The sequence below is a fragment of the Trachypithecus francoisi genome, unplaced genomic scaffold (assembly GCF_009764315.1).
Source record: "Trachypithecus francoisi isolate TF-2019V2 unplaced genomic scaffold, Tfra_2.0 Lachesis_group5, whole genome shotgun sequence".
In the NCBI taxonomy this organism is placed as follows: domain Eukaryota; kingdom Metazoa; phylum Chordata; class Mammalia; order Primates; family Cercopithecidae; genus Trachypithecus; species Trachypithecus francoisi.
The window spans coordinates 131,832,879-131,859,431 of NW_022681470.1; the positions used below are offsets into that span (position 1 = coordinate 131,832,879).

Here is a 26,553-nt window from a genome sequence, read left to right on the forward strand (position 1 = left end):
GGGGAAAAAGACACTTTTGTTGTTGGCTAAAAAGCCTGCATTTTAACCAAAGGGAATATAAATTACTTTGTGCACAAACTAGCACTACTGGTTTAAAAAAAAAAAAAAAGAGAGAGAGAGAGAGAGAAGAAAGAAAGAAAGAAAAAATTATGCCGTATCCCAGGGTAGCCCCAGAAAGGGCCAGGCTGTTGAGCACAGGTCAAGGTCAAGGACTCATCAAGACGCTTTTAAATTGGATAAAAGCCAGTCTTGGATATAAAGTGAATTCTGAAATTCCTTCACCAACAGACAGGAAAGCAGGTGAACACGTGGCTCCAGCTGTGGTATCGCAGCTCATGGACCCACCAGACCAAGATTCTCCCTGGGCATCTGGACCCCTCAGGCTGGCCTCCCTGGTCACGGCAGCTGTGTCCCCAGATGCAGGGAGGAAAATGGGAGAAAAGAAAATTTTCAGCCACTTCCCTCAAATCAACCGGAGCTTTTGTAGAGAAGGAGGAAGAGGAGATAGGCAGATCAGAATCTCTCTTCCAGATCGGATCCCCAAGTTGAAGAGCTTGTCTTTTCCTGGCCACACCCCAGAGGGTGGATGTCCCCTCGTGGGGTCCCCAGCAGGATGAGGTCTTAGGAGACCTGAGCGTTCCTCAGTGTTTGTGGCAATAGTTGATTTTGCCCTCTGACTGCTCCAGGAGGTCCAGCATCTCCTCAATGATGGCTCTCAGTGCCCTGCCCAGCTGGTCTGCGTTGTATGGCTTCCCCAGTGGGGGCACGTGGACGAAGGCTGATCGACCGTGACTCTGGTACAGAGAGGTGTAGTATGTAAAGTCGCAGAGATATCTAAGCCGCAGGGCGTGGTGGGTAAGAGAGAGACCAAAACGGGGTCAGAGGGGCAATCTGCAGACCAAGGTGACAGCACTCATCCAAACTCGAGGGAAGACCCCAGCCTCACCAGCCACCCACAAGATGGAATAACACTCTCCTCCCTCCCCAGGTTGGCAAAAAAATCACCAGGGGTGGTGGTGTGTGCCTGTAGTCCCAGCTACTCAGGAGGTGGAGGCAGGAGGATTGGTTGAGCCCAGGAGGTCGAGGCTGCAGTAAGCCCTGATTGCACCACTGCACTCAGCCTGGGCAAGAGAGTGAGACCCTGTCTCTTTTTTAAAAAAAAAAAGGCCAGGCACGGTGGCTCAAGCCTGTAATCCCAGCACTTTGGGAGGCCAAGACGGGCGGATCACGAGGTCAGGAGATCGAGACCATCCTGGCTAACACCGTGAAACCCCGTCTCTACTAAAAAATACAAAAAACTAGCCGGGCGAGGTGGCGGGCACCTGCAGTCCCAGCTACTCGGGAGCCTGAAGCAGGAGAATCACTTGAACCTGGGAGGCAGAGGTTGCAGTGAGCTGAGATTGTGCCATTGCACTCCAGCCTGGGCAATAAGAGCGAAACTCTGTCTTAAAAAAAAAAAAAAAAATTGGGCTGGGCACGGAGGCTCACACCTGTAATTCTAGCACCTTGGGAGGCCAACGTGGGCGTATTGCTTGAGCTCAGGAGTTCAACACCAGCCTGGGCAACATGGTGAAACACCATCACTACTAAAAATACAAAAATTAGCTTGGTGTGGTGGTAGGTGCCTGTAATCCCAGCTACCCGGGAGGCTGAGGCAGGAGAATCGCTTGAACCCAGGAGGTGGAGGTTGCAGTGAAACAAGATTGAGCCACTGCACTCCAGCCTGGGCGACAAAGCTAGATGCAGTCTCAAAAAAAACAATAAATAAATAAAATAAAATAAAATTAGGCCAGGCGCGGTGGCTCATGCCTGTAATCCTAGCACTTTGGGAAGCCGAGGCAGGCGAATCACCTGAGGTCAGGAGTTTGAGACCAGCCTGGCCAACATGATAAAACCCTATCTCTACTAAAAATACAAAAATTAGCTGGGTGTGGTGGCAGGCGCCTATAATCCCAGCCACTCAGGAGGCTGAGGCAGGAGAATCGCTTGAACCCAGAAGGCGGAGGTTGCAGCAAGCCAAGATTGTGCCACGGTACTGCAGCCTGGCTCCAGCCTGGGTGACAGAACAAGACTATCTCAAAAAAAAAAAAAAAATTAGCTGGGTTTGGTTGTGCTACCTGGGAGGCTGAGGTGGGAGGATCACCTAAGCCCAAAAAGTCAAGGCTGCAGTGAGCTCTGATTTTGCCACTGCACTCTAGCCTGGGCTACAGAACGAGATCCTGTCAAAACAAACAAACAAACAATTTAACAATTAGTTTTCAATTTAAAAAGAGAAAAAAAGGTTAGCTTTAAAAAGACCTACTCAGTGGTGTGCGGTGGCTTTTGCCTATAATCCCAGCACTTTGGGAAGCTGAGGCAGGAGGATCACTTGAGCCCAGTTATTCAAGAGCTGTCTGGGCAATGTAGCAAGATTCTGTCTCTACAAAAAACATAAAAATTAGCTGGATGTGGTGGTGTGCATTTGTAGTCCCCGCTACTCGGGAGGCTGAGGCAGGGGGGATCACTTAATCTCAGGAGGTCGAGGCTGCAGTGAGCCCTGATTATACCACTGGACTCCAGCCTAGGCAACAGAGTGAGAACCTGTCTCCAAAAACAAAAATCCTGACGGTAAATCCAGGCACTCCTTCCTTCAGCCAATCAGCTGCACTGACCAACAGCCGCCTCTGAGTTGCACAAGCACACAGATTAGGGAGAAGCGAGGAAGCCAGGGCTGGGAGGGTATAACTTGGTCTGGGGAGTTGGAGAGGCCTACAAGTCACAAGGAGGTGACTCGTGTTGGATTTAAGACTGGAAAGAGGGCCAGGCGCGGTGGCTCAGGCCTGTAATCCCAGCACTTTGGGAGGCTGAGGCAGGTGGATCACTTGAGGTTGGGAGTTCGAGACCACCCTAGTGTGGCCAAAATGGCGAAACCCCGCCTCTACCAAAAATACAAAAGTTAGCCGGATATGATGGCGCACACCTGTAATCCCAGCTACTTGGGAGGCTGGGGCAGGAGAATTACTTGAACATCAGAGGCGGAGGTTGCAGTGAGCCAAGATCGCGCCACTGCACTCCAGCCTGTGCAACAGAGTGAGACTCCATCTCAAAAAACAAAAACAAAAAAAGACTGGAAAGAGGAGTTCCCAGAGGAAGGTGTTTTGGGCAGAGGCCATAGGGCATGCAAAGGCCCTGAGGCTACAGTGAGCTTGGTGTGTTTGAGGAGCAGGAGGAAGCCGGTTTATGTGTCTGGAGTGCAATGGACATAGGGTGATTAGAGGCAGAGCAGGGTGGAGAGGCGGGCCAAGCACCAGGGTTGGGATTTTATTCTATGTGCAATGGGAGCCATAGGGAAGGTCTAGGAAAGGGACACATGCATTTATTTATTTAGAGCCAACAGTGTCTTGTTCTGTCACCCAGGCTGGAGTGCAGTGGCGCTATCACAGCTCACTGCAGCCTTGAACTCCAGGCTCAAGCAATCCTCCCGCCTCAGTCTGCCATTTTTTTATTTGTTAAGATGGGGTCTCCTTATGTTGCCCAGTTTGGTCTCGAACTCCTGGGCTCAAGTGATCCTCCTGCCTTGACCTCCCAAAGTGCTAGGATTATAGGTGTGAACCACTGCACCTGGCCCTGATTTAAATTTATAAAAGAACTTTTGCAATAGGTTGGATCATCTCCTCAACATTCATATTCACCTGGGACCTCAGAATGTGACCTTATTTGGGCCAGGTTTGGTGGCTCATGCCTGTAATCCCAGCACTTTAGGAGGCTGAGGAGGGTGGATCACCTGAAGTCGGGAGCTCAAGACCAGCCTGACCAACATGGTGAAACCCCATCTCTACTAAAAATACAAAAAATTAGCTGGGCGTGATGACGCATGCCTGTAATCCCAGCTACTTGGTAGCCTGGAGCAGGAGAGTTGTTTGAACCTGGAAGGCGGAGGTTGCAGTGAGCCGAGATTGCGCCATTGCACTCCACCCTGGACAACAAGAGTAAAACTCCGTCTCAAAAAAAAAAAAGAATGTCATCTTATTTGGAAAGAGGATCTTTGCAGATGTAATTAGTTACATTAAGATGAGGTCAGCTGGGCACAGTGGCTCACACCTGTAATCCCAACACTTTGGGAGGCGGAGGTGGGCGGATCACCGGAGGTCGGGAGTTCGAGACCAGCCTGACCAACATGGAGAAACTCTGTCCCTAATAAAAATACAAAGTTAGTCATGCATAGTGATGCATGCCTATAATTCCAGCTACTTAGGAGGCTGGGGCAGGAGAACCGCTTGAACCCAAGAGGTGGAGGTTGTAGTGAGCTGAGATCATGCCATTGCACTCCAGCCTGGGCAACGAGAGCAAAACTCCGTCTCAAAAAAATAAAAAAATAAAAAAAATTAAAAAAAAAAGATGAGGTTATACTGGATTAGGATGAGTCCTAAATATGACTGGTGTCCTCATAAGAAGACCATATGGCCACACACAAAGGGAAGAAGGTGATGTGAGGATGGGGGTGGGGACTGGAGTGATGTGTCTACAATCCAAGGATGGTTGGCAGCCACCAGCTGCAGGAGAGATGCCTGGGACAGATTCACCCTCAGCACCTCCAGAAGGAACCAGTCCTGCTACCACTTTGACCTTGGACTTCTGACTTCCAAGGCTGTTACACAATACACTTCTGCTATGTGAAACCACCCGGTTTGTGGGTATTTGTTACAGCAGCTCCAGGAAATTAACACAGAAACTGACTGATTGGGTTATCGTGGAGGCAGCAGGGAGGAAGACTGAGGTGGAGCCTGGGGCACTGTCCAGGTGGGAGATGCTGGGGGCCGCGGTGGGGACCGTGATGGTGGGGAGAAGTGGGCAGATCCATGAGTCCCAGGAGCAGAATCGACAGCACCTGCTACATACAAATACTTGGCTCTGTGCCTCGTATACACTGAGTGCTTGGTCCAAGGAGGGCAAGGTCAACACGCTTGACTTGTTCCACACCAGACTCAGTGAGTGGAGAAGGGAAATCCCCACTCACCCCCACCCCACAGGGCCCTACCTGCCAGCATCCTGTGAGATGGTCACCGATACATCCAGGCCCAACGTGGTGACTCGCTTGCACACAGCGTCCATGTCGATGATGGAGTCAATGCTTTCAGGCCCGTCCTCCACGCAGCACTGGGAGCCGGGGCAGAAGCGGCAGTTGTCCAGCCCCTTGTAGCCCTTGTTGTGTCCACATTTCTCCAGTGTGACTGTGGTCGCCATGCCTGACACCCCCACATGCACCACCAGCTGCACACAGACAGGGGCAGGACTTAACATGGCCTGCCCATGGGACTCGGAGGGGGTCCCCCTGAGGCCAAGGAAAAGGCAGCATCCTTACTGGGCTCTGCCTGGGGTTGTGTTGTTTCTGACCTCCTGCTGCTGGAATAGACCCTGCAGTCACTCTTGCAAAAAGGTATGCCATGTAAGACAGGCAAGAATTTGAAACATGCAAGGCTGTTCATTGCAGCGCTTCCTGTTATCGAAATCAAATACTGGAAACAAGCTAACTAGCCATCCGCAGGAGTTAGTTCAATAAATAATGAGCTACTATGCAGCTGTTAAAATGCCAGCGCAGTGTTTTTGTTTGTTTCTTTGTTTGTAGAGATGGAGTCTTGCTCTGTCGCCCAGGCTGGAGTGCAGTGGTGTGATCTTAGCTCACTGCAACCTCCCCCTCCTGGGTTCAAGTGATTCTCTGGTCTCAGCCTCCTGAGTAGCTGGGATTACAGATGTGTGCCACCACACCCGGCTAATTTTGTATTTTTAGTAGAGACAGGGTTTCGCCATGTTGGCCAGGCTGGTCTCGAACTCCTGACCTCTGGTGATCTGCCCGCCTTGGAATCCCAAAATGTTGGCATTACAGGCGTGAGCCACCATGCCCAGTCTTGTTTTTGTAAGAGACGGGATCTTGCTCTGTTGCCCAGGCAGGAGTGCAGTGGCACAAATATCTTGGCTCACTGTAGTCTTAAACTCCTGGGCTCAAGCAATCCTCCTGCCTCAGCCTTCTGAATAGCTGGAACTATAAGCGTGCACCATCATGCCTAATTTCTAAATTTTTTTTTTTTTTTTTTTTTTTTTTTTGAGACAGAGTCTCGCTCTGTGGCCCAGGCTAGAGTGCAGTGGCCGGATCTCAGCTCACTGCAAGTTCCACCTCCCGGGTTCACGCCATTCTCCTGCCTCAGCCTCCCGGGTAGCTGGGACTACAGGCGCCGCCACCTCGCTTGGCTAGTTTTTTGTATTTTTAGTAGAGACAGGGTTTCACCGTGTTAGCCAGGATGGTCTCGATCTCCTGACTTCGTGATCCGCCCGTCTCAGCCTCCCAAAGTGCTGGGATTACAGGCTTGAGCCACCGTGCCCGGCCAATTTTTAAATTTTTTTGTAGAGATGGGGTCTCACTATGCTGCCCAGGCTGGTCTCAAACTTCTGGACTCAAGCAATCCTCCTGCCGCAGTCTTCCGAAGTGCTGGGATTGCAGGCATGAGCCACTACCCTTGGCCTGGATAGCCCTTTGGGTTTTTTGAGACTAAGTCTCGCTCTGCTGCCCAGGCTGGAGTGCAGTGGCACAATCTCAGCTCACTGCAACCTCCGCCTCCCAGTTTCAAGTGATTCTCCTGCCTCAGCCTCCCGAGTAGCTGGGACTACAGGCGCCCGCCACCATACCCGGCTAATTTTTTGTATTTTTAGTACAGACAGGGTTTTGCCATGTTGCCCAGGCTGGTCGCGAACTCCTGAGCTCAGGTGATCCATCTGCCTCGGCCTCCCAACGTGCTGGGATTCCAGGCGTGAGCCACCGTGCCCGGCCTGAAAAGCCCTTTCGAAGACAAGACCGTGTGGCATTGGTCACGTGATCCGCTCAAGAATAAAGCCACCTAAGTCCTCCACATGAAGGGTGCCAACCTGTAAGTCCTGATGAGGAAGCACCACCCCTCGGCACCACTCACCTGTGGACTGTGCTTCTCCCACAGGGCAGGGATGAGTCTCTGGACTGTTTTGTACTCAACTGGAATCTCGTACACGTGTAGGTCCACACTGTCCCCAAGGCCTAGCTTTTCCAGCTCCTGGAAGAGAGAAGAGTGGGAGCGTCGTGGCCCCTGACGGCAGCTATGGGGATAATGCGCTCCCTGGGGGCGAAACAAACAGGCCGCTCCTCTGACTTATTCTGCAGGATGGGAAGTGGTGAGTGTTGATTGAGTTCAAAGCCCCTCATTTCCTTCCCCACTCACTTGCCTCGAAGTCTCTCTGCACCTCTGAGGTGACATGATTCTATGGCCCCTGGGGTTAAATCCCAGGTTCCTTGGACTCAATCCTGCCTGTGTGACCTTGGGCAATCCACTTAACCTCTCAGAGTCTCAGTTTCCTCATCTGTAAAATGGGAATAACAGAGTATCAGGCCGGGTGCGGTGGCTCAGGCCTGTGATCTCAGCACTTTGGGAGGCCAAGGTAGGCAGATCACCTGAGGTCAGGAGTTGGAGCCCAGTCTGGCCAACATGGTGTAATCCCATCTCTACTAAAAATACAAGAATTAGCCGGTGTGGTAGCATACGCCTGTAATCCCAGCTACTTGGGAGGCTGAGGCAGAACTGCTTGAACCTCGGAGGCAGAGGTTGTAGTGAGCCGAGATCACATAACTGCACTCCAGCCTGGGCAACAAGAGTGAAACTCCATCTCAAAAAAAAAAAAGGCCAGGCATGGTGGCTCACGCCTTTAATCCCAGCACTTTGGGCGGATCACCTGAGGTCGGTAGTTTGAGATCAACCTGGCCAACATGGTGAAACCCCATCTGTACTAAAAAATACAAAAATTAGCCGGGCATGGTGGCAGGTGCCTGTAATCCCAGCTACTCAGGAGGCTGAGGCAGGAGTATGGCTTTAACCCGGGAGGCAGAGATTGCAGTGAGCCGAGATTGCGCCATGGCACTCCAACCTGGGTAATAAGAGTAAAACTCTGTCTCAAGGGAAAAAAAAAAAAAAATTCAACCTGCTTCCAAGTAACTCAGCAGTATCCCAGAAGAAAACTCAAGAACACTGAGAGGTGGCTGAGTACGGTGGCTCACGCCTGTCATCTCAGCACCTTGGGAGGCTGAGGCGGGTGGAACACCTGAGGTCAGGAGTTCAAGACCACCCTGGTCAACATGGAAAAACCCTGTCTTCACTAAAAATACAAAAATTATCTGGGCATGATGGTACGTGCCTGTACTCCCAGTTACTCGGGAGGCTGAGGCACGAGAATGGCTTGAATCTGGGAGGTGGAGGTTGCAGTGTGAGCCCAGATCATGCCACCGCACTCCAGCCTGGGCGACAGAGCAAGATTCTGTCTCAAAAAAAAAAAAACAAAACAAAAAAAAAAGAAAAGATAAATTATATTTTTCAAAGATCCCACTATCCATTGCCTTAACAAACCTCATTCCCATCTTCACACCACAGAGGTGACAGGGCACGGCACACATCATGCAGACCTGTTTCTTCCTCCCTTCTTTTTTTTTTTTTTTTTGAGACAGAGTCTTGCTGTTTCGCCCAGGCTGGACTGCAGTGGTGCTATCTCGGCTCACTGCAAGCTCCCCCTCCCGGGTTCATGCCATTCTCCTGCCTCAGCCTCAGCCTCCCCAGTAGCTGGGACTACAGGTGCCCGCCACCACACCCGGCTAATTTTTTGTATTTTTAGTAGAGACGGGGTTTCACCGTGTTAGCCAGGATGGTCTCGATCTCCTGACCTCGTGATCCGCCCGCCTTGGCCTCCCAAAGTGCTGGGATTATAGGCGTGAGTCCCTCTCTTTCTTTCTTTCTTTTTGAGATGGATTATCAAAAGTCATTTAGTGGTACGATCTTGTCTTACTGCAACCTCTGCTTCCCAGGCTCAAGAGATTCTTCCGCCTCAGCCTTTCGAGTACTGGGATTACAAGGTGCCCGCCACCACACCAACTAATTTTTGTATTTTTAGGAGAGACGGGGTTTCGTCATGTTGGCCAGGATGGTCTCCAATTCCTAAGATCAAGTGATCCGCCCCCCTTGGCCTCCCACAGTGCTGGGATTACAGGCAGGAGCCACTGCACTCAGCCCCATGGAGACCTGTTTCTAATTTCTTATTCACACACCTGAGAAATCCCATAGTATTTTTGCTTTTAGAGATGGGGTCTTACTACATTGCCCAGGCTGGTCTTGAACTCCTAGACTCAGGTGATGCTCCCATCTTAGCCTTAGTTGAGACTAGAGGCATATACCACCACACCTGGCTTGTTTTTACATCAATTTTATCTTTTATTTATTTTTTTTTTTGAGACGGAGTTTCGCTCTTGTTGCCCAGGCTGGAGTGCAATGGCACGATCTCCGCTCACCGCAATCTCCACCTCCTGGGTTCAAGCGATCCTCCTGCCTCAGCCTCCCGAGTAGCTGGGATTACAGGCATGCGCCACCACACCTGGCTAATTTTGTATTTTTAGTAGAGACAGGGTTTCTCCATGTTGGTCAGGCTGGTCTCGATCCGCCCACCTCTGCCTCCCAAAGCGCTGGGATTATAGGCGTGAGCCACTGTACCTGGCTCGATTTTATCCTTTTAAAAAAATTGTATTGAGATAAAGTCTAACAGCACTTAAAAGTTTTTTTTTTTTAGATGGAATCTCGTTCTGTCGCCCAGGCTGCAGTGCACTGGCGCGATCTGAGCTCACTGCAACCTCTGCCTCCTGGGTTCAAGTGATTCTCCTGCCCCAGCCTCCCCAGTAGCTGGGATTACAGGTACATAGCACCATGCCCGGCTAATTTTTGTATTTTTAGTGGAGAGGGGTTTCACCACGTTGGCTAGGATGGTTTCCATCTCCAGACCTCATAATCCACCCGCCTTGGCCTCCCAAAGTGCTGGGATTACAGGCCGTGAGCCACCACGCCCGGCCAAAAGTAAAGTTTTCAAAAAGATTTACTGCTGCTTTTCCATTCATAGTCAGTAAAAAAAAAAAATTCTGAGACAGGGTCCAGCTCCAGTCACTGAGGCTGGAGAGCAGTGGCGCCATCGGCGCTCGCTGCAGCCTTGACCTCCAGGGTTCAAGTGATCTTCCTACCTCAGCCTCCCAAAGTGCTGGGATGACAGGCATAAGCCACCGTGCCCAGCCATTGATTTTATCCTGCAACTGTGTTTGCTCCACTCAGCAGTCTATCTGGGAGATCTATCTACATTACTATACGGAGATCTCAGCGTACCCTTTTCTCTGCTGTGTAATACTCTGTCTCAGAAACTGGTCACCATGGATTTAAACATTCCCCTACATTGGAACATCTAAGTGGCTTCTGATTTTCCTTATTGTAAAGCCATGCTGCAGTGAACGTGCTCATGCAAACCTCTCATGCTGATGGGTGGGGAATAAATGCCAAACAGGGCATTGCTGCACTGTAGATCAGTCAATACATAATTGCTATTGAGAGAGATCATTACACTGAAGCCTGGTTTTCCCACCTCATATTCAATACGTCCCAGAGGAGAAAACTTTACAGTTTGTAAATGCATCTTCCTCTAATCTCCAAGAGGAGACCCACAGAGCTCTTTTCTCTCTTAAAAACAAATCAGCAGGCCGGGTGCAATGGCTCATACCTGTAGTCCCAGCACTTTGGAATGTCGAGGCAGATAGATCATTTGAGGTCAGGAGTTTGAGACCAGCCTGGCCAACATGGTGAAACCCCATCTCTACTAAAAACACACAAAAAATTAGCCAGGCGTGGTGGTGCGTGCCTGTAGCCCCAGCTACTCAGGAGGCCGAGGCAGGAGAATTGCTTGAACTTGGGAGGTGGAGGTTGCAGTGAGCCAAGATCACACCACTGCACTCCAGCCAGAGTCTCGCTCTGTCTCAAAACAAACCAACAAACAAAACACAAATCAGCAGTCAGGCACAGTGGCTCATGCCTGTAATCCCAGCTACTGGGGCGGATCACTTGAGGCCAGGAGTTCAAGGTCAGCCTGCGCAACATTGTGAGACCCTATCTCAAAAAAAAAAACCAAAAAGCCCCCACACCCCAAATGACACAAAAAACACAGACAATAAAATAAAAAAATTGATAAACTGGATTTCATCAAAATTAAAAACAAAATTAAAATATTTAAAAGACTGAGTAACCTCTGGACCAACCTGGAGGGATTTCCAGGCATGACCTATGGCAAGACTGCGCCACCTTCTGGACAAGGAAAGAATGGGAGGGGGGATGGGGACAGGAGGGAGACTTCTCTGCAAAAAACTCATCACATGTTTTTGACTTTTGAACCATGTCAATGTTTTACAAAATCAAAAAATAAAATAAAACAACCCATAGTCCCGTATCAACAGATCTGCCTCTTTTCTGTCTTTTCCCTAATGGGCACAAGGTGATGCCTTGAGTCTCATGGGATGTGTGACTTTAAAAGTCAACAGGGAAAGCTATATTCAGAAAAACAGGGTCAGGGGTGGGTGGCTCACACATGTAATCCCAGCGATTTGGGAGGCTAATGCAGGAGGATTGCTTGAGGCCAGGAGTTCAAGACCAGCCTGGCCAACATGGCGAAACCGTGTCTCTACTAAAAATACAAAAACTAGCCGAGTCCCAGCTACCCGGGAGGCTGAGGCATGACAACCACCTGAACCCAGGAGGCGGAGGTTGCAGTGAGCTGAGATTGCACCACTGCACTCCAGCCTGGATGACAGAGTGAGATTCTGAAGAAAGGGAAGGAGAGGAGGGGAAAGAGGAAAGGGAAAAAGGGAAAGGGGAAAGGGGAAAGGAAAAAGGAAAGGAAAAAGGAAAGGAAAAAGGAAAGGAAAGGAAAGGAAAGGGAAGGAAAAAGGAAAGGAAAGGAAGAAGGAAGGAAGAAAGGAAGGAAGGAGAAAGAAAGAGAGAGAGAAAGAGAAAACCACTGTCAACATATATACACATACCCCAAAGCATGCAATCACAAGAGAGGTGTTCATGTGTGTGTTTGGCAAGACCCACTTGATGGCAGGGCTTGGTGGCTCACACCTGTAATCCCAGCTTCGTTGGGAGGCTGAGGTGGAAGGATCATTTAAGCCTGGGAGTTCAAGACCAGCCTGGACAATATAGTGAGATCCCATCTCTACAAAAAGTAAAATTGAAAAAATTAGCCAGGCATGGTGGTGCCTGCCTAAGTCCCAGCTACTTGGGAGGCTGAGGCAAGAGGATCGCTGGAGTCCAGGAGGTCGAGGCTGCAGTGAGCTATGATTGTGCCACTGCACTCCAGCCTGGGCAACAGAGCAAGACCCCATCTCAAAACAAAAAGAAAGTTTTTCACCAAAGTGATGGGGAAACTTAAGGTCTGTTCACATTGCCTGATGTAAATTATTCCTCAATTTTAAATAGGGTAACAGTGGGGAGCCGCCTGCCATACAGTGTATCTGGCACTAGAAGGAAGTGCATGGCTGGTAATCTGACTGAAGTCTTAGCCTCTGAACACACTCTGTTCCAACAGGGCTGGATAGTTCTCCTCCGGGAGAAGGGACGCAGGGCACCCCCAGTCCCACATCACATTGCTGGGAGCACACCCAGCCTCACGCACCACCAGAGCATACACCGTGAAAGGACGGGGATCGGGCAGACGCCCCATTGTCTACACCCCATCTACCTGACAGGACCCCGCCGCGCAGCCTCGTCTGACCGATTCCCCTGACCCCACGACAAAGACCCTCTTTGTTCCCTGGTAATATCCTTAGCAGGTCTGTCTAGACTCACTGTGGCAGCAATTGTCCTGTGATGTTACCAAGTTCTGTGACCCGGGTCCTCCTCACCCAGCTTGGGCAAGAGACGCCCCAGATGGCCCTGAGCCCCAGAGCTCCCCAGCCCTTAACATGCACCTGCGCCTCCTCAGAAAAGAAACACAGCCAGTGCTCCAGTCCACCCTGAGAGGGGAGATGGGACACACAAGATACATGGTGCCTCCTGCTTGGGGTGCTGGGGGTAGCCACCATCCCAGGAAAGACAAGGGGGGATCCCCTCTGTACCCCAACTCCCACCTCCTGAACACTGTGGGTGGGAAACAGTTCCACCTATGCTATGGGTATGACTTCGCCCAGGGGACGAAGAGAGAGGATCAGAAGAGATGGAGACAGGCCGGGAGCAGTGTAATCCCAGCACTTTGCCTGTAATCCCAGCACTTTGGGAGGCCGAGGTGGGCGGATCACAAGGTCAGGAGTTCGAGACCAGCCTGACCAATATGGTGAAACCCTGTCTCCACTAAAAATACAAAAATTAGCCAGGCGCGGTGGCTCAAGCCTGTAATCCCAGCACTTTGGGAGGCCGAGACGGGTGGATCACGAGGTCAGGAGATCGAGACCATCCTGGTCTACACGGTGAAACCCCGTCTCTACTAAAAAATACAAAAAACTAGCCGGGCGAGGTGACGGGCGCCTGTAGTCCCAGCTACTCGGGAGGCTGAGGCAGGAGAATGGCGTGAACCCGGGAGGCGGAGCTTGCAGTGAGCCGAGATCGCGTCACTGCACTCCAGCCCGGGCAACAGAGCGAGACTCCGTCTCAAAAAAAAAAAATAAAAAATAAATAAATAAATAAATAAAAAATAAAAAAATAAAAATACAAAAATTAGCTGGGCATGGTGGCATGCAACTGTAGTCCCAGCTACTTGGGAGGCTGAGATGGGAGAATCGCTTGAACTCAGGAGGCAGAGGTTGCAGTGAGCCAAGATGGCACCATTGCACTCCACACTCCAGCCTGGGTGACAGAGTGAGACCCTGTCTCAAAAAAAAAAAAAAAAGAAGAGACAGAGAGATGGAGTCAGAGAGAAACAGAAATGGAGAGAGAGAGAAGGGGAAAGAGAGATTCAGAGAGAAAGAGAAAAGGAGACAGAGACACACACAGGGAGAGAAACTGAGACACACAGAGAGAAACAAAGATAGAAAGAGAGAGAAAGGGGAAGAGATAGTAAGACCTAGAGAGAGACAGAGAGAAACAGAGAAGGCGCGGCATGGAGGCTCATGCCTGTAATTCCAACACTTTGGGAGGCCGAGAAGGGAGGATGGCTTGAGCCCAGGAGTTTGAGACCAGCCTGGGCAAAATGGCCAAATATCATCTCTACAAAAAAAAAAAAAAATTAGCTGGGTGTGGTGGTGCATGCCTGTAGTCCCAGCTAATTGGGAGGGTAAGGTGGGAGGATCACCTGAGGCCGGGAGGTCAAGGATGAGGTGAGCTGAGATCGCTCACCTCGCTCATTCAATCGACCATTGAACTCCACTCCAGACTGGATGACAGAGTGAGACCCTGCCTCAAAAAAGCAAAAAACAAAAAAGAGAGAGAGAGAGAAAGAGAGAAACGGAGAGAGAAAGAGGGGATGAGGTGGGAAGAAACAGAGAAACCCAGAGAGGCAGAAAGATACAAGGAGACAAGAGAGAGAAACAGACACACACACAGAGAGAGGTGAAAGCGACAGAGACAGAGAGATGAAGAGAGACACAGAGATGAATAGAGATAGAGAGAAGAGGGGAAAGGGACAGAGAGAGACCCAGAAGGAGCAAGAGCGGAGAGACACAGAGAAGTACTTAGGAGGTCCCTGAAGGAGGAGGAGCTTCTGAAAAATCCGTCAGGGCAGGAAGCAATTGCCACCCACAGCACAGAACAGATCACCTATCTTTGGGTGGAGATGACACTAGCAACAGTTGCCTGCATTACACCAACAACACTCCAGGGCACATTTTTTGGAGGAATGGATTCCACCCATCCAGCAGTGACACCTTTCTAACAGGCAAATCCAGGACAAGAAGGAACCAGGCAGCAACTCCAGGGGTGGTTCTCACAGAGGTGTGGGACCTGGAAGCCGCTTGTTCCCGCCAACTTCTAGAACAGGCAAAATTCACCTAGTGGCACAAAAAAGTCTGCAGAGGTTTGCAACTGGAGGGCTTAGGAGTACTTGGGAAGAGGCTACGTGAGGCTTCTGTGAAGAATGCGAGGAAGAACCACAGAATGTTTGAGATCTTGACCTGGCCTTGGGAGGGCACATATATAAAATTTCTTTTTTTTGTCCCTTTTCCGGCCATCACCAAAGCGGGAGCGGCCAAAATGAAATTTAATCCCTTTGTGACTTCCGACCGAAGCAAGAATCGCAAAAGGCATTTCAATGCACCTTCCCACATTCGCAGGAAGATTATGTCTTCTCCTCTTTCCAAAGAGCTGAGACAGAAGTACAACGTGCGATCTATGCCCATCCGAAAGGATGATGAAGTTCAGGTTGTACGAGGACACTATAAAGGTCAGCAAATTGGCAAAGTAGTCCAGGTTTACAGGAAGAAATACGTTATCTACATTGAACGGGTGCAGCGGGAAAAGGCTAATGGCACAACTGTCCACGTAGGCATTCACCCCAGCAAGGTAGTTATCACTAGGCTAAAACTGGACAAAGACCGCAAAAAGATCCTTGAACGGAAAGCCAAGTCTCGCCAAGTAGGAAAGGAAAAGGGCAAATACAAGGAAGAAACTATTGAGAAGATGCAGGAATAAAGTAATCTTATATAAAAGCTTTGATTAAAACTTGAAACAAAGAAAAAAAAAAAATTTCTTTTTTTTGAGACGGAGTCTCGCTTTGTCACCCATGCTGCAGTGCAGTGGCACAATCTCGGCTCACTGCAACCTCCGCCTCCTGGGTTCAAGTAATTTCCGGCTAATTTTTGTATTTTTAGTAGAGATGGGGTTTCACCATATTGGTCAGGCTGGTCTTGAACTCCTGACCTCAAGCAATCCACCAGCCTCAGCCTTCTAAAGCGCTAGGATTACACGCGTAAGCCACTGTGCCTGGTCAAATTTTTTTTTTTTTTTTTTTTTTTGAGACAGGGTCTAGCTCTGTCACCTGAGCTGGAGTGCAGTGACACCGAGGGTTCACTGCAGCCTCTACCTCCCCAGGCTTAGGTCATCCTCCCATATCAGCCTCCCGAGTAGCTGGGACTACAGGCATGTGCCACCACACCCAGCTAATTTTTGTATTTTTTTTGTAGAGATGGGGTCTTGCTATGTTGGCAGGCTGGTCTCGAACTCCATGCCTCAGGTGATTCTCCCACATCAGCCTCCCAAAGTGCTGGGATTACAGGCGTGAGCCATCGTGCCAGGCCTAAAATTTCACTAATGAGTGTCCTGGGTGTATATATGTTAAACTTTGTTTTGTTTTAAGTGAAACAATCAGATCTAAGAAGGTTGGCATCTTTTTAGCAGGGGAATGTTGCGGAATCTTGTGTCCTAAACTTCAGGAAGAAAGCGAAAAGTGGGACTGGGCACAGTGGCTCATGCCTGTAATCCCAGCACTTTGGGAGGCCGAGGCGGGCGGATCACCTGAGGTCAGGAGTTCAAGACCAGTCTGGTCAATGTGGCAAAACCCCGTCTGAACTAAAAATTTAAAAATTAGCTGGGCGTGGTGGTGTGCAGCTGTAATCCCAGCTACTAGGGAGGCTGAGGCAGGAGAATCGCTTAAACCAGGAGGTGGAGGTTGAAGTGAGCCGACACCGTGCCACTGCACTCCAGCCTGGGCAACAAGAATGAAACGGTGTCTCCAGATGAAAAGAAAAGAAAGAAAGCAAAAAGTGGAAACTGCAGGTCTGGAGAGAGGATAACCAAGGAGAAGGGCTATTTCCTCTCCGGCCACAGGATAAAAACCTGCCATCCTTCACCATCCAAGAAGCCCCGAAGCTCAGAGGGATTTCCAAAGATTGTTTAATTGATTTTTCTTCTATTTAGATGCAGATCACAGTGTCTGGGGCCCAGGAATTCAGACACCCGGCTTTGTGTCCACTCAGCCCCGTGAAGGCTCCTGTCTGAAATCTGCACAAAGCCTGACACACAAGTCTTCAGAAACACGCTGTTTCTTTTTGTCTGGCTCTCCGGGGAGCGGGTGAGCAGGCAGGGCCTCAGGCACGCTCCCATCTGCAGGGTCCCGGGACCCTATCCCTCCGTCCCGTTCACAAAGTGGGCAGGAAAGAAAAAAAAAAGGGAAACAGCCAAAACTTTGAGGTCTTAAGTTGGGGAGGGAAGGGGGTGATGAAAAGATGGGAGGTACAGCTGAGAACTGCCACGCTGAGGTTTCAACTTAGATTTTTCTCCAAATCTAGGATTCTGGAGTGGGAACAGAGGTTACTTTCAATCAGGCAGCAAGTAGGCTAGGATAAACAGGAGTTTGGCTCTGGTCTCTGCCGGTCTGATTTATATAAGGAAAAAACACTTCCTTGTTTCTCTCTGTACATTGCTCCCCAGCCTGTCCCTACAAAATACTCCATCTGGAAAAGAAACTAGAAAGGTTTTGCAGACTGGCATCTTGTTCAAGGCACCTGGAATGACAGCCCCCCCCAGCCCCTAATATGCCATCTTTCCCTCCCCCAGCTGCCGGGAGGTGACAGCGAGGCTCACTGTACCCCCTCCTACAAGGTCAAGACATGTCCCCCTGCCACCCCACCCCCCATATTCCTGCCTGGTCCTTCCGAAACCATGAATTACCTGCCCAAAACATACCAGGGAATTCTCACTTTGGCTGTTCAGAAACCAACCTGAGTCACGATTTGTCTGAGTCAATGGAAAAATTTTTGTTAAAAAGGAGGGAGATCCTGGCCAGGTGTGGTGGCTCACACCTGTAATCCCAGCACTTTGGGAGGCTGAGGAGGGTGGATCACCTGAGGTCAGGAGTTTAAGACCACCCTGGCCACCATGGTGAAACCCTGTCTCTACTAAAAATACAAAAATTAGCCGGTATTAGCATGGTAGCGGGCGCCTATAATCCTAGCTACTCTGGAGGCTGAGGCAGGAGAATTGCTTGAACCCGGGAGGCGGAGGTTGCAGTGAGCCAAGATAGCGCCACTGCACTCCAGCCTGGGCGACAGAGTGAGACTCTATCTCAAAAAAAAAAAAAAAAAAAAAAAGAGGGAGATCCCAGAGTTGGATAATTCCTAGGTAAAGTAGACGCCAGCACCAACATAAACAGCTGTGTCCTGGAAACCAGCTACGTTTATATCCACACCTGGCCCTCCAGACCCAGATCTGGCCGCTGGCCGGGGCCTGGGGCACTTCTGAAGCAATGCCACTCCCATTTCTTGGCTGTGTGACCTCAGAGAACTCCCTTTGTCTCTCCTCTGGGCCTCAGTTTTCTCTTCTGTTAAGTGGGCGCAAGAATAACTGTACCTACTATGCAGGGGTTGTTGGGAGGATTCAGAGTTCTGGGCTGCAAACAAATACTCAACAGATGTGTGCTCCAGTGGTTACTATCCAGGAAGATATGTGGATCCGACATCGTTTTGTAAGAGCTGGCTGGGCATAGTGGCTCATGCCTGTAATTCCAGCATTTTAGGAGGCTGAGACAGGAGGATTACTTGAGGTCAGGAGTTCGAGACCAGCCTGGCCAACATAGTGAAACCCCATCTCTACTAAAAATACAAAAATTAGTCGGGCGTGGTGGCAGCCACCTATAATCTCAGGCACTCTGGAGGCTGAGGTAAGAGAGTCGCTTACACTCAGGAGGCGGAGGTTGCAGTGAGCTGAGATTGTGCCATTGCATTCCAGCCTGGATGATAGAATGAGACTTCGTCTCAAAAAAAAAAAAAAAAGTTTTGTTGAAAGGAGACTTTCTTGGATGCCATAACTTTCTGCGGGGTGGGAGTGCCCAGTTCCAAGCCTGACTCCCACCCTCCAGATCTAAGTTACCTGAACTGCAATCCAACTGGCGTTCACAGTGTGTTCCCCAAAAGGGCCAAATCCTGAAAAAAACAGGAAAAGCAATATATTACCCAAAAATGGCCCTTCCCAGTCTTCCCCTGGCCGCTACTCCCAGTTGGAGAAGCAAGCAAGGAGCTTCAGGGCGCAGCTGCCGGGGACAACATTGCGGGCCTGGTCCTGAGTTCTGGGAGCACCTGGAGGCCCGTCAGAGCCGCCGTCCTGCACCTGTCCACTCTGTAGTCAACGAGCCCCTTCCTGTTTTCACCTCCGCCGGCCCCTCATGCTCAGCCAGGGTCCAGAGGTCTCTTCTGCCTCTGAAAAGGTTGCCCTGATCCTGCCTCCACTTCCTGTGTTCCCCTTGACCCAACCTAAAATTATTGTGTCACTGTCCCGAAATGCCCTGAATCGGCACCAAATGAGGAATGAGCCCTACGGGCTGTCTAGATTTCACCTTGTCACCCTCCTCACTGCTAGCTCAAACTCCAGGCCCCTTTCCAAAACATGACAGTCGCCCAAGGCTGTGCTAAGTGATCTTCCTGGCATTCCGCCTGGCCACATCCCCTTTCAGGCAAGGGTTTTTCCTGGGCCCAGTTTCCAGGAGCAGGGACTGAAGCACAGAGAGGTGAAGCTAGCTGCCCAAGGTCACACAGCAAGAAGGTGAAAGAGCTGGGATTCAAATCCAGACCTGGGGCCGGGTGTGGTGACTCACACCTGTAATCCCAGCACTTTGGGAGGCCGAGGTGGGCAGATCACCTGGGGTCAGGAGTTCGAGACCAGCCTGGCTAACATGGTGAAATCCTGTTTCTACTAAAAGTAGAAAAAATTAGCCAGCTGTGGTGATACATGCCCGTAATTCCAGCTACTCAGGAGGCTGAGGCAGGAGAATCGCTTGAACCCAGGAGGCGGAGGTTGCGTTGAGCCGAGATCGCGCCACTGCACTCCAGCTTGGGCAACAAGAGCAAAACTCCGTCTCAAAACAAAACAAAACAAAACAAAAAAATACGGTCCATCTAGGACAGTGATCCCACAGGATATAAATGCTATGCAGAGATGCTGTAGCCTGGGATAGCAGGTAGGGGCTGTGGCTCAGAAGAGGGCCTCCTAACTTTATCCTTCTGTACAGCCGAAGTTTGAGTCTCAGCTCAGCCCCTCACAAACTGGATGACCTCTGTGAGCCTCAGTTTCCCTTTCTGCAAAATGGAGACAGTCAAGATGTAATCAGCTCATTCAAAAAGTGCTGGAATAAATAAACAGATAAAGGAAGGCTGGAGGGGGTGGGGGCAGTGACTCTCCTCCCAATTACACACACCTGCTAAGCAGGTGCCTGGTTTCTTCCTTCTTCCCTGAATCTCCAGGATCAGCCTCAACCTCCCTTCAACAGCCACAAAACACCTGTGTGTACCTTTGCTGGATTTCCCACTCTGACCCCTCCAGACAGCAGGTCAAAATGACACCCCCTACTCCCTGACTCTGAGGCCCCAGCGGAAGTTTGCGCCCCACGTGGCCCCGAGGCGGAGTCTCAGAGAGGAGGAACAGTTGGTTTGGGGGTGAGGGGGAGTCGGTGACAGCGGGGGCCCTGACTCAACAACAAACAGCCCCGGCACAAAACACAAAAGGTTTCCGCTGAAGACAGTCCCTGGGACAGCTGGGAGAGCCCCGGCGCCCGAGGTCCCCGGACTCCCACCTGTCCCTGCCTTAGGGGAGCAGCCCCCCACGAGCGCAGGGCGCAGCAAGCAGTGACTGGGAGGTTCATTTGTCACTGGGACACTTCCTGCCCGCAAATCGGCCTTTGTCCCCTGAGGCCGGGTGTTGGGGGGGTTCGGTGTGGGGACAGGCCGGACCTCAGAAGGGGCAGGGAGGAAGGGTCCGGTCCAGCCCGCAGGCCAGACAGAGCAGGCAGGTGCCAGGAGGGTCACCATCCCTACCTTGGGAGGAAAGGACGCCAGGGGGACCTGCGCGGCGCCAGGCATTTGCCCGGCCCCCCAATCCCCACGCCTGACTGCCCTGACTGCCGACCCTGGGACCCCCGAGGCTCCTCCTCTTTCACTTTCCAGGAAGCCTGGGCTGCGCAGGGCTCCCGCGGGCGATGACACCTTCCAAATCTGGGAGGACTTCCAACACCTGCCCCGCCCGGCCCCGCAGTCCTGGAGCTTCCCCGCCCCTGCACCCGGCCGCTGCCGCTACAGCCCCCATCAGCCAGCGTACCCGTCACTACCACCGCCTTCCTCGGCTGCTCCATGGCGGGATTGGGCTGCGCCTCGGACCCGCTTCTATTCCGACTGGCGCGACAGCTGCAGCCGCGGCAGCCTCCTGGCCCCGCGAGGCCACGCCCCTTCCACGCCCCCTTCCTCGCCCCCGGTCAGCCGCTCGGCGTGCGCGCCCCGCGGCCCGAGACGCAGCGTGCGCGCCCTGCGCCCCGCCTCCGACCCTGAACCCCGCCCCCGACGGCTATCACCGTCCTCCCCAACCTTCGTTTCCCCGTCTGCAAAATGGGAACATCTTATGCCGTAGGGTGTAGCTGCTTACACGCACTGAGCCAGGTGCTGGGGACGAGCCGGTCCTTTATTCTATAAGAGTTCATTGAAGGCCTGCCCTATGCATGCATACTGCCCAGAATTAGGGAGGGGAGTCCCCGTGAGCAAGGCCCGTTTTCCAGATAAGGAAACTGAGGCACAGATTGCCACTTCCCCGAGGTCACTCACCTCGAGGGGTCACAGGAGCGGCTTTCAGGCCAGGGAGTTGGCGGGGGTAGGGGAGGACGGAGTAAAAAAGGAAAAACACGGCAACCACATTTGTGTGGTGGCAGAAGGTTCTCTGCAGGACCCCATGGTCCTAGGAGGCTAATGGGGGAGGGCGATTGCACCTCCTGTTCCCTCTGCCGTAACACACCCCGCAGGTACCTGCGAAGCTGGCCGCCTTCAGGCCTCAGCTCCAGTGTTCCAATGTCGCCTTCTCCCAGGGGCCCTCCTCTCCCTGGCTGTCACCTCCTCCTCCGAGGGGTGAACTGTCACTTTCGCCTTGGGGCCTTCTCTGGCTGTCACCTCCCTGCTATCCTATTACCTCCTCTGAGGGTTCCTTCTGGCCCTCCATGGCTGAAATGACCCCACTGCTACCCCCCAGTGTTTCCATCTTATTCCCTGGTTCCATCCTCTTTATAGCAATAAAGCTCAGAAATAATTTCCTTTCTCTCTGTCTCTTTTATTTTATTTTATTTTATTTTTGGAGACAGGGTCTCACTCTATTATCCAGGCTGGAGTGCAGTGGCACAATCATAGCTCACTGCAACCTTGACCTCCAGGGTTCAACTGATCCTCACACCTCAGCCTCCTGAGTAGCTGAGACTACAGGTGTGTGGCACCACACCCAGCTAATTTTTGTATTTTTGTAGAGTCGGGGGTTTCACTATGTTGCACAGGCTGGTCTCGAACTCCTGAGCTCAAGCAATCTGCCCCGTTGGCCTCCCAAAAGTGCTGGGATAACAGGTGTGGACCAGCACGCCTGGCCAGAAATCATTTTTAATTTTTTTTAACTTTTAAGTTATGGGGCACATGTGCAGGTTATATAGATAAACTCGTGTCATGGGGGTTTGTTGTACAGATTATTTAGTCCCCCAGGTATTATTAAACAGAAATTATTTATGTATTTATCTATTTGAGACGTACTTTCACTCTTGTTGCCCAGGCTGGAGTGCAGTGGTGTGATCTTGGCTCACTGCGACCTCTGCCTCCCGGGTTCAAGCGATTCTCCCACCTCGGCCTCCCGAGTAGCTTGGGATTACAGGCGAGTGCCACCATACCCAGCTAATTTTGTATTTTTAGTAGAGAGGAAGTTTCACCATGTTGGCCAGGCTGGTCTCCAACTCCTGACCTTAGGTGATCCACCCTTCTCAGCTTCCCAAAGTACTGGGATTACAGGCATGAAACACCGCCTCTGGCCCCCCAGGTAGTATTAAGCAGAAATCATTTAGTATAGTCACAGCCTCTCTGGTTGGCTTCCCATTTCCTCTGACATAGAGATGAGAACTTCCAGGGAAGGACGTGTTGTTCTGTTAGAGCTGCATCCCAACACCCAGCACGTCCCCAGGCACATTCTGCCAACTTTCATCAGAGACCAGAATTCCTCTAAAAACAGGCAGAAAATGAAAGCTGAGTTTCTGGCCACATCTTCAGAAACAGGGCTGGACCTTGGACTTGGGTCACTGATTTTTTTTTTCTTTTTTCTTTTTTTTGAGACAGGATCTTGTTCTTTTGCCCAGGCTGGAGAGCAATGGAGCGATCACAGCTCACTGCAGCCTCAACCACCATGGCTGAAACGATTCTCCCACCTCAGCCTCTTGAGTAGCTGGGACTACAGACACATATAACCATGCCTGGCTAATTTTCTTTTTTAATTTAATTTAATTTTTTTTTTTTTTTTTTTTTTTTGAGGCAGAGTTTCGCTCTTGTTGCTCAGGCTGGAGTGCAATGGTGCGATCTCAGCTCACCGCAACCTCCGCCTCCCAGGTTCAAGCAATTCTCCTGCCTCAGCCTCCTGAGTAGCTGGGATTACAGGCATGCGCCACCACACCTGGCTAATTTTGTATTTTTAGTAGAGTTGGGGTTTCTCCATGTTGAGGCTAGTCTCAAACTCCTGACCTTAGGTGATTCGCCCACCTCGGCCTCCCAAAGTGCTGGGATTACAGGCGTGAGCCACTGCGTCCAGCCAATTTTTAAAAACCTTATTATTGGCCGGGCACGGTGGCTCAAGTCTGTAATCCCAGCACTTTGGGAGGCCGAGACGGGCGGATCACGAGGTCAGGATATCGAGACCATCCTGGCGAACCCGGTGAAACCCCGTCTCTACTAAAAAATACAAAAAACTAGCCGGGCGAGGTGGCAGGCGCCTGTAGTCCCAGCTACTCGGGAGGCTGAGGCAGGAGAATGGCGTAAACCTGGGAGGCGGAGCTTGCAGTGAGCTGAGATCCGGCCACTGCACTCCAGCCCAGGCGAGAGCGAGACTCCTTCTCAAAAAAAAAAAAAAAAAACCTTATTATTTATTTTTATTTTTATTTTTTGAGTTGGAGTCTCCCTCTGTCGCCTAGGTTGGAGTGCAGTGGCGTGATCTTGGCTCACTACAACCTCCCGCCCCCGGGTTCAAGCAGTTCTCCTGCCTCAGCCTCCTGAATAGCTGGGATTACTGGCGCCTGCCACCGTGCCTGGCTAATTTTTGCATTTTTAGTAGAGACGGTGGGGGGGGGGTTTCACCATGTTGGCCAGGCTGGTCTCGAACACCTGACCTCAGGTGATCCGCCTGCCCCAGCCTCCCAAAGTGCTGGGATTACAGGCGTGAGCCACTGTGCCTGGCTGGTACTATGGTGTTTACTGGCTCCACCCCGAATTCCTCTAACACCAAGGGCAGAGTTCTCTAGGCTGCCCCTGAGCCCTGTTTGGAAGCCCACGCCCCAGGTCACACGCTCAGTGGCTATTTTGGTCTTTAGCAGCTTCAGGTAGAATGCAGAACATCAGAGAGCTGTCTGAGCTGGCCAGGGAATGAGGTCCAAGCCAAGTGGGAGAAGAGGGCAGATCAAAACACTACCCTGGCCGGGCGCAATGGCTCATGCCTATAATCCCAGCACTTGGCCGGGCGCGGTGGCTCAAGCCAGTAATCCCAGCACTTTGGGAGGCCGAGACGGGCGGATCACGAGGTCAGGAGATCGAGACCATCCTGGCTAATATGGTGAAACCCCGTCTCTACTAAAAAATACAAAAAAAAAAACTAGCCGGGCGACGAGGCGGGCGCCTGTAGTCCCAGCTACTCGGGAGGCTGAGACAGGAGAATGGCGTGAACCCGGGAGGCGGAGCTTGCAGTGAGCTGAGAGCCGGCCACTAAACTCCAGCCTGGGCGGCAGAGCAAGACTCCGTCTCAACAAAAAAAAAAAAAAAAAAAAAAAAATCCCAGCACTTTGGGAGGCCGAGGCAGGCGGATCACTTGAGGTCAGGAGTTTGAGACCAGCCTGGCTAACATGGTGAAACTCCATCCCTACTAAAAATGCAAAAAACTAGCCAGGAGTAGTGGCACGTGCCTGTAGTCCTAGCTACTTGGGAGGCTGAGCCAGGAGAATCACTTAAAGCCAGAAGGTGGAGGTTGCAGTGAGCTGAGATCGTGCCACTGCATTCCAGCCTAAGGGACACAGCAAGACTCCATCTCAAAACAAAACAAAACACAACAAAAAAACCACTCACCCAAAGTCAGGTTTTATAACCTGAATATGTCATACGTGCCTGGTGTGGAGTACGTGCATTGCTAGAAGTCAGGGATATGGTGAGAGAGAAGTGACAGTGGATTTTTGTTTCCTCAATTGCACTGGGAGGAATGAAAACATGCAGAGTCAGCAGTGATGGGGAGAAACTGAGTCATGTCTTGCTGCCCCAGTGACTGGCATAAAGGCTAATGTTCACTGATAGCCCTAATCATGTTTGGGCCATGTTTTTGTTTTGTTTTGTTTTGAGATATGATCTTGTTTTGTCTCACAGGCTGGAGTGCAGTGGCACAGTCACAGCTCACTGCAGCCTCTACTCCCTGGGCTCAAGCCATCCTCCCGCCCCAGCCTCCCAAGTAACTGGGACTACAGGCATGTACCACCGTGCCCAGCTTGGAGGAACTTTTTTTTTTTAAGACAGAGTCTTGCTCTGTCACCCAGGCTGGAGTGCAGTGGCGCAATCTTGGCTCACTGCAGCCTGTCTCCCAGGTTCAAGTGATTCTCCTGCCTCAGCCTCCCAAGTAGCTGGGACTACAGGTGCATACCACTATGCTCGGCTAATTTTTGTATTTTTAGTAGAGATGGGGTTTCACCATGTTGGCTAGGCTTGTCTCAAACTCCTGACCTCAAGTGATCTGCCTGCCTCGGCCTCCCAAAGTGTTGGGATTATAGGTGTGAACCACCGCACCTGGCTAAGGAACTATTTGTGTTTGTTTGTTTGTTTTTGAGACGGAGTTTCACTCTTGTTGCCCAGGCTGGAGTATAGAGGCCTGGTCTCGGCTCGCTGTCACTGCCGCCTCCTAGGTTCAAGCAATTCTCCTGCCTCAGTCTCCCAAGTAACTTGGATTACAGGTGCCTGCCACCACACCTAGCTAAATAACTATTTTTTTAAAACCCAGTTAGCAAAGTGAGGAAACTGAGGCCCAGAGTGGCTAAGCCACCTGCCCCAGGTCACACACAGGAGGGGCTGGGTTTTGGTTTGGAAGTAAATGGGCACCTCCTTAGGGGAGGACAATCCCAGCCAAAGTAAATCCTCACTGGACCTGCCAAGGTGTAGTTTCTTGTGCTAGGATAGTTTGCAACAGTATATACCCAGCAGCACAGGGGAGGGGGTCAGATGAACTGCAGTGCGGGGAAGGAGAGGTCAGAATGGAGTCCTCTAAAAAGATATTTAAAGATTGGGTGGGCCGGGCGCGGTGGCTCAAGCCTGTAATCCCAGCACTTTGGGAGGCCGAGACGGGCGGATCACGAGGTCAGGAGATCGAGACCATCCTGGCTAACACGGTGAAACCCCGTCTCTACTAAAAAATATAAAAAATTAGCCGGGCGAGGTGGCGGGCGCCTGTAGTCCCAGCTACTCGGGAGGCTGAGGCAGGAGAATGGCGTGAACCCAGGAGGCGGAGCTTGCAGTGAGCTGAGATCCGGCCACAGCACTCTAGCCTGGGCGACAGAGCGAGACTCCGTCTCCAAAAAAAAAAAAAAAAAAAAAAAAAAAAAAATAAAGATTGGGTGTGGGCCAGGCGCGGTAGCTCACACCTGTAATCCTAGCACTTTGGGAAGCCGAGGCAGGAGGATCACTTGAGGCCAGGAGTTCAAGATCAGCCTGGGCAACATGGGGAAACCCCTTCTCTACTGAAAATACAAAAAAATTAGCCAGGCGTGGTG

General features: G+C 51.1%; 2 protein-coding genes across 6 annotated transcripts; one reads left to right on the top strand and one right to left on the bottom strand.

Moving 5' to 3' along the window:
* Positions 1–19: 19 nt before the first annotated feature.
* On the bottom strand, positions 20–21,079 carry PGPEP1 (pyroglutamyl-peptidase I). 5 transcript variants are annotated; one of them, XM_033195442.1, is made up of 6 exons: positions 20,856–20,945; positions 18,639–18,691; positions 11,885–12,060; positions 6,942–7,058; positions 5,018–5,250; positions 20–834 (listed from the first exon to the last, which is right to left on the bottom strand). In XM_033195442.1, exons 3-6 carry the CDS (start codon positions 12,056–12,058, stop codon positions 642–644), a joined length of 717 nt encoding a protein of 238 aa, XP_033051333.1. In that variant the 5' UTR covers positions 12,059–12,060; positions 18,639–18,691; positions 20,856–20,945; the 3' UTR covers positions 20–641. The 5 variants fall into 5 exon arrangements, with proteins under 5 accessions (XP_033051333.1, XP_033051334.1, XP_033051336.1 ...); XM_033195443.1 differs by lacking the exon at positions 11,885–12,060 and having other exon boundaries at positions 20,856–21,009; XM_033195446.1 differs by lacking the exon at positions 11,885–12,060 and having other exon boundaries at positions 716–794; positions 20,856–21,009.
* On the top strand, positions 14,988–15,518 carry LOC117074229 (60S ribosomal protein L26). The gene has a single exon (XM_033195447.1). The coding sequence runs from the start codon at positions 15,027–15,029 to the stop codon at positions 15,462–15,464; it is 438 nt and encodes a 145-aa protein (XP_033051338.1). The 5' UTR covers positions 14,988–15,026; the 3' UTR covers positions 15,465–15,518.
* Positions 21,080–26,553: the final 5,474 nt, after the last annotated feature.

What these genes read in the sequence shown, in the direction of transcription:
- PGPEP1 (XM_033195442.1), bottom strand. Translation starts at nt 12,058, where the DNA reads ATGGGATCTCACTATATTGTCCAGGCTGGTCTTGAACTCCCAGGCTTA. An exon ending in GGGAGAAGCACAGTCCACAG is followed by an intron (nt 5,251 to 6,941) that starts GTGAGTGGTGCC and finishes GTCTGTGTGCAG; the next exon opens with CTGGTGGTGCATGTGGGGGT. An exon ending in ATCTCACAGGATGCTGGCAG is followed by an intron (nt 835 to 5,017) that starts GTAGGGCCCTGT and finishes CCTGCGGCTTAG; the next exon opens with ATATCTCTGCGACTTTACAT.
- LOC117074229 (XM_033195447.1), top strand. Translation starts at nt 15,027, where the DNA reads ATGAAATTTAATCCCTTTGTGACTTCCGACCGAAGCAAGAATCGCAAA.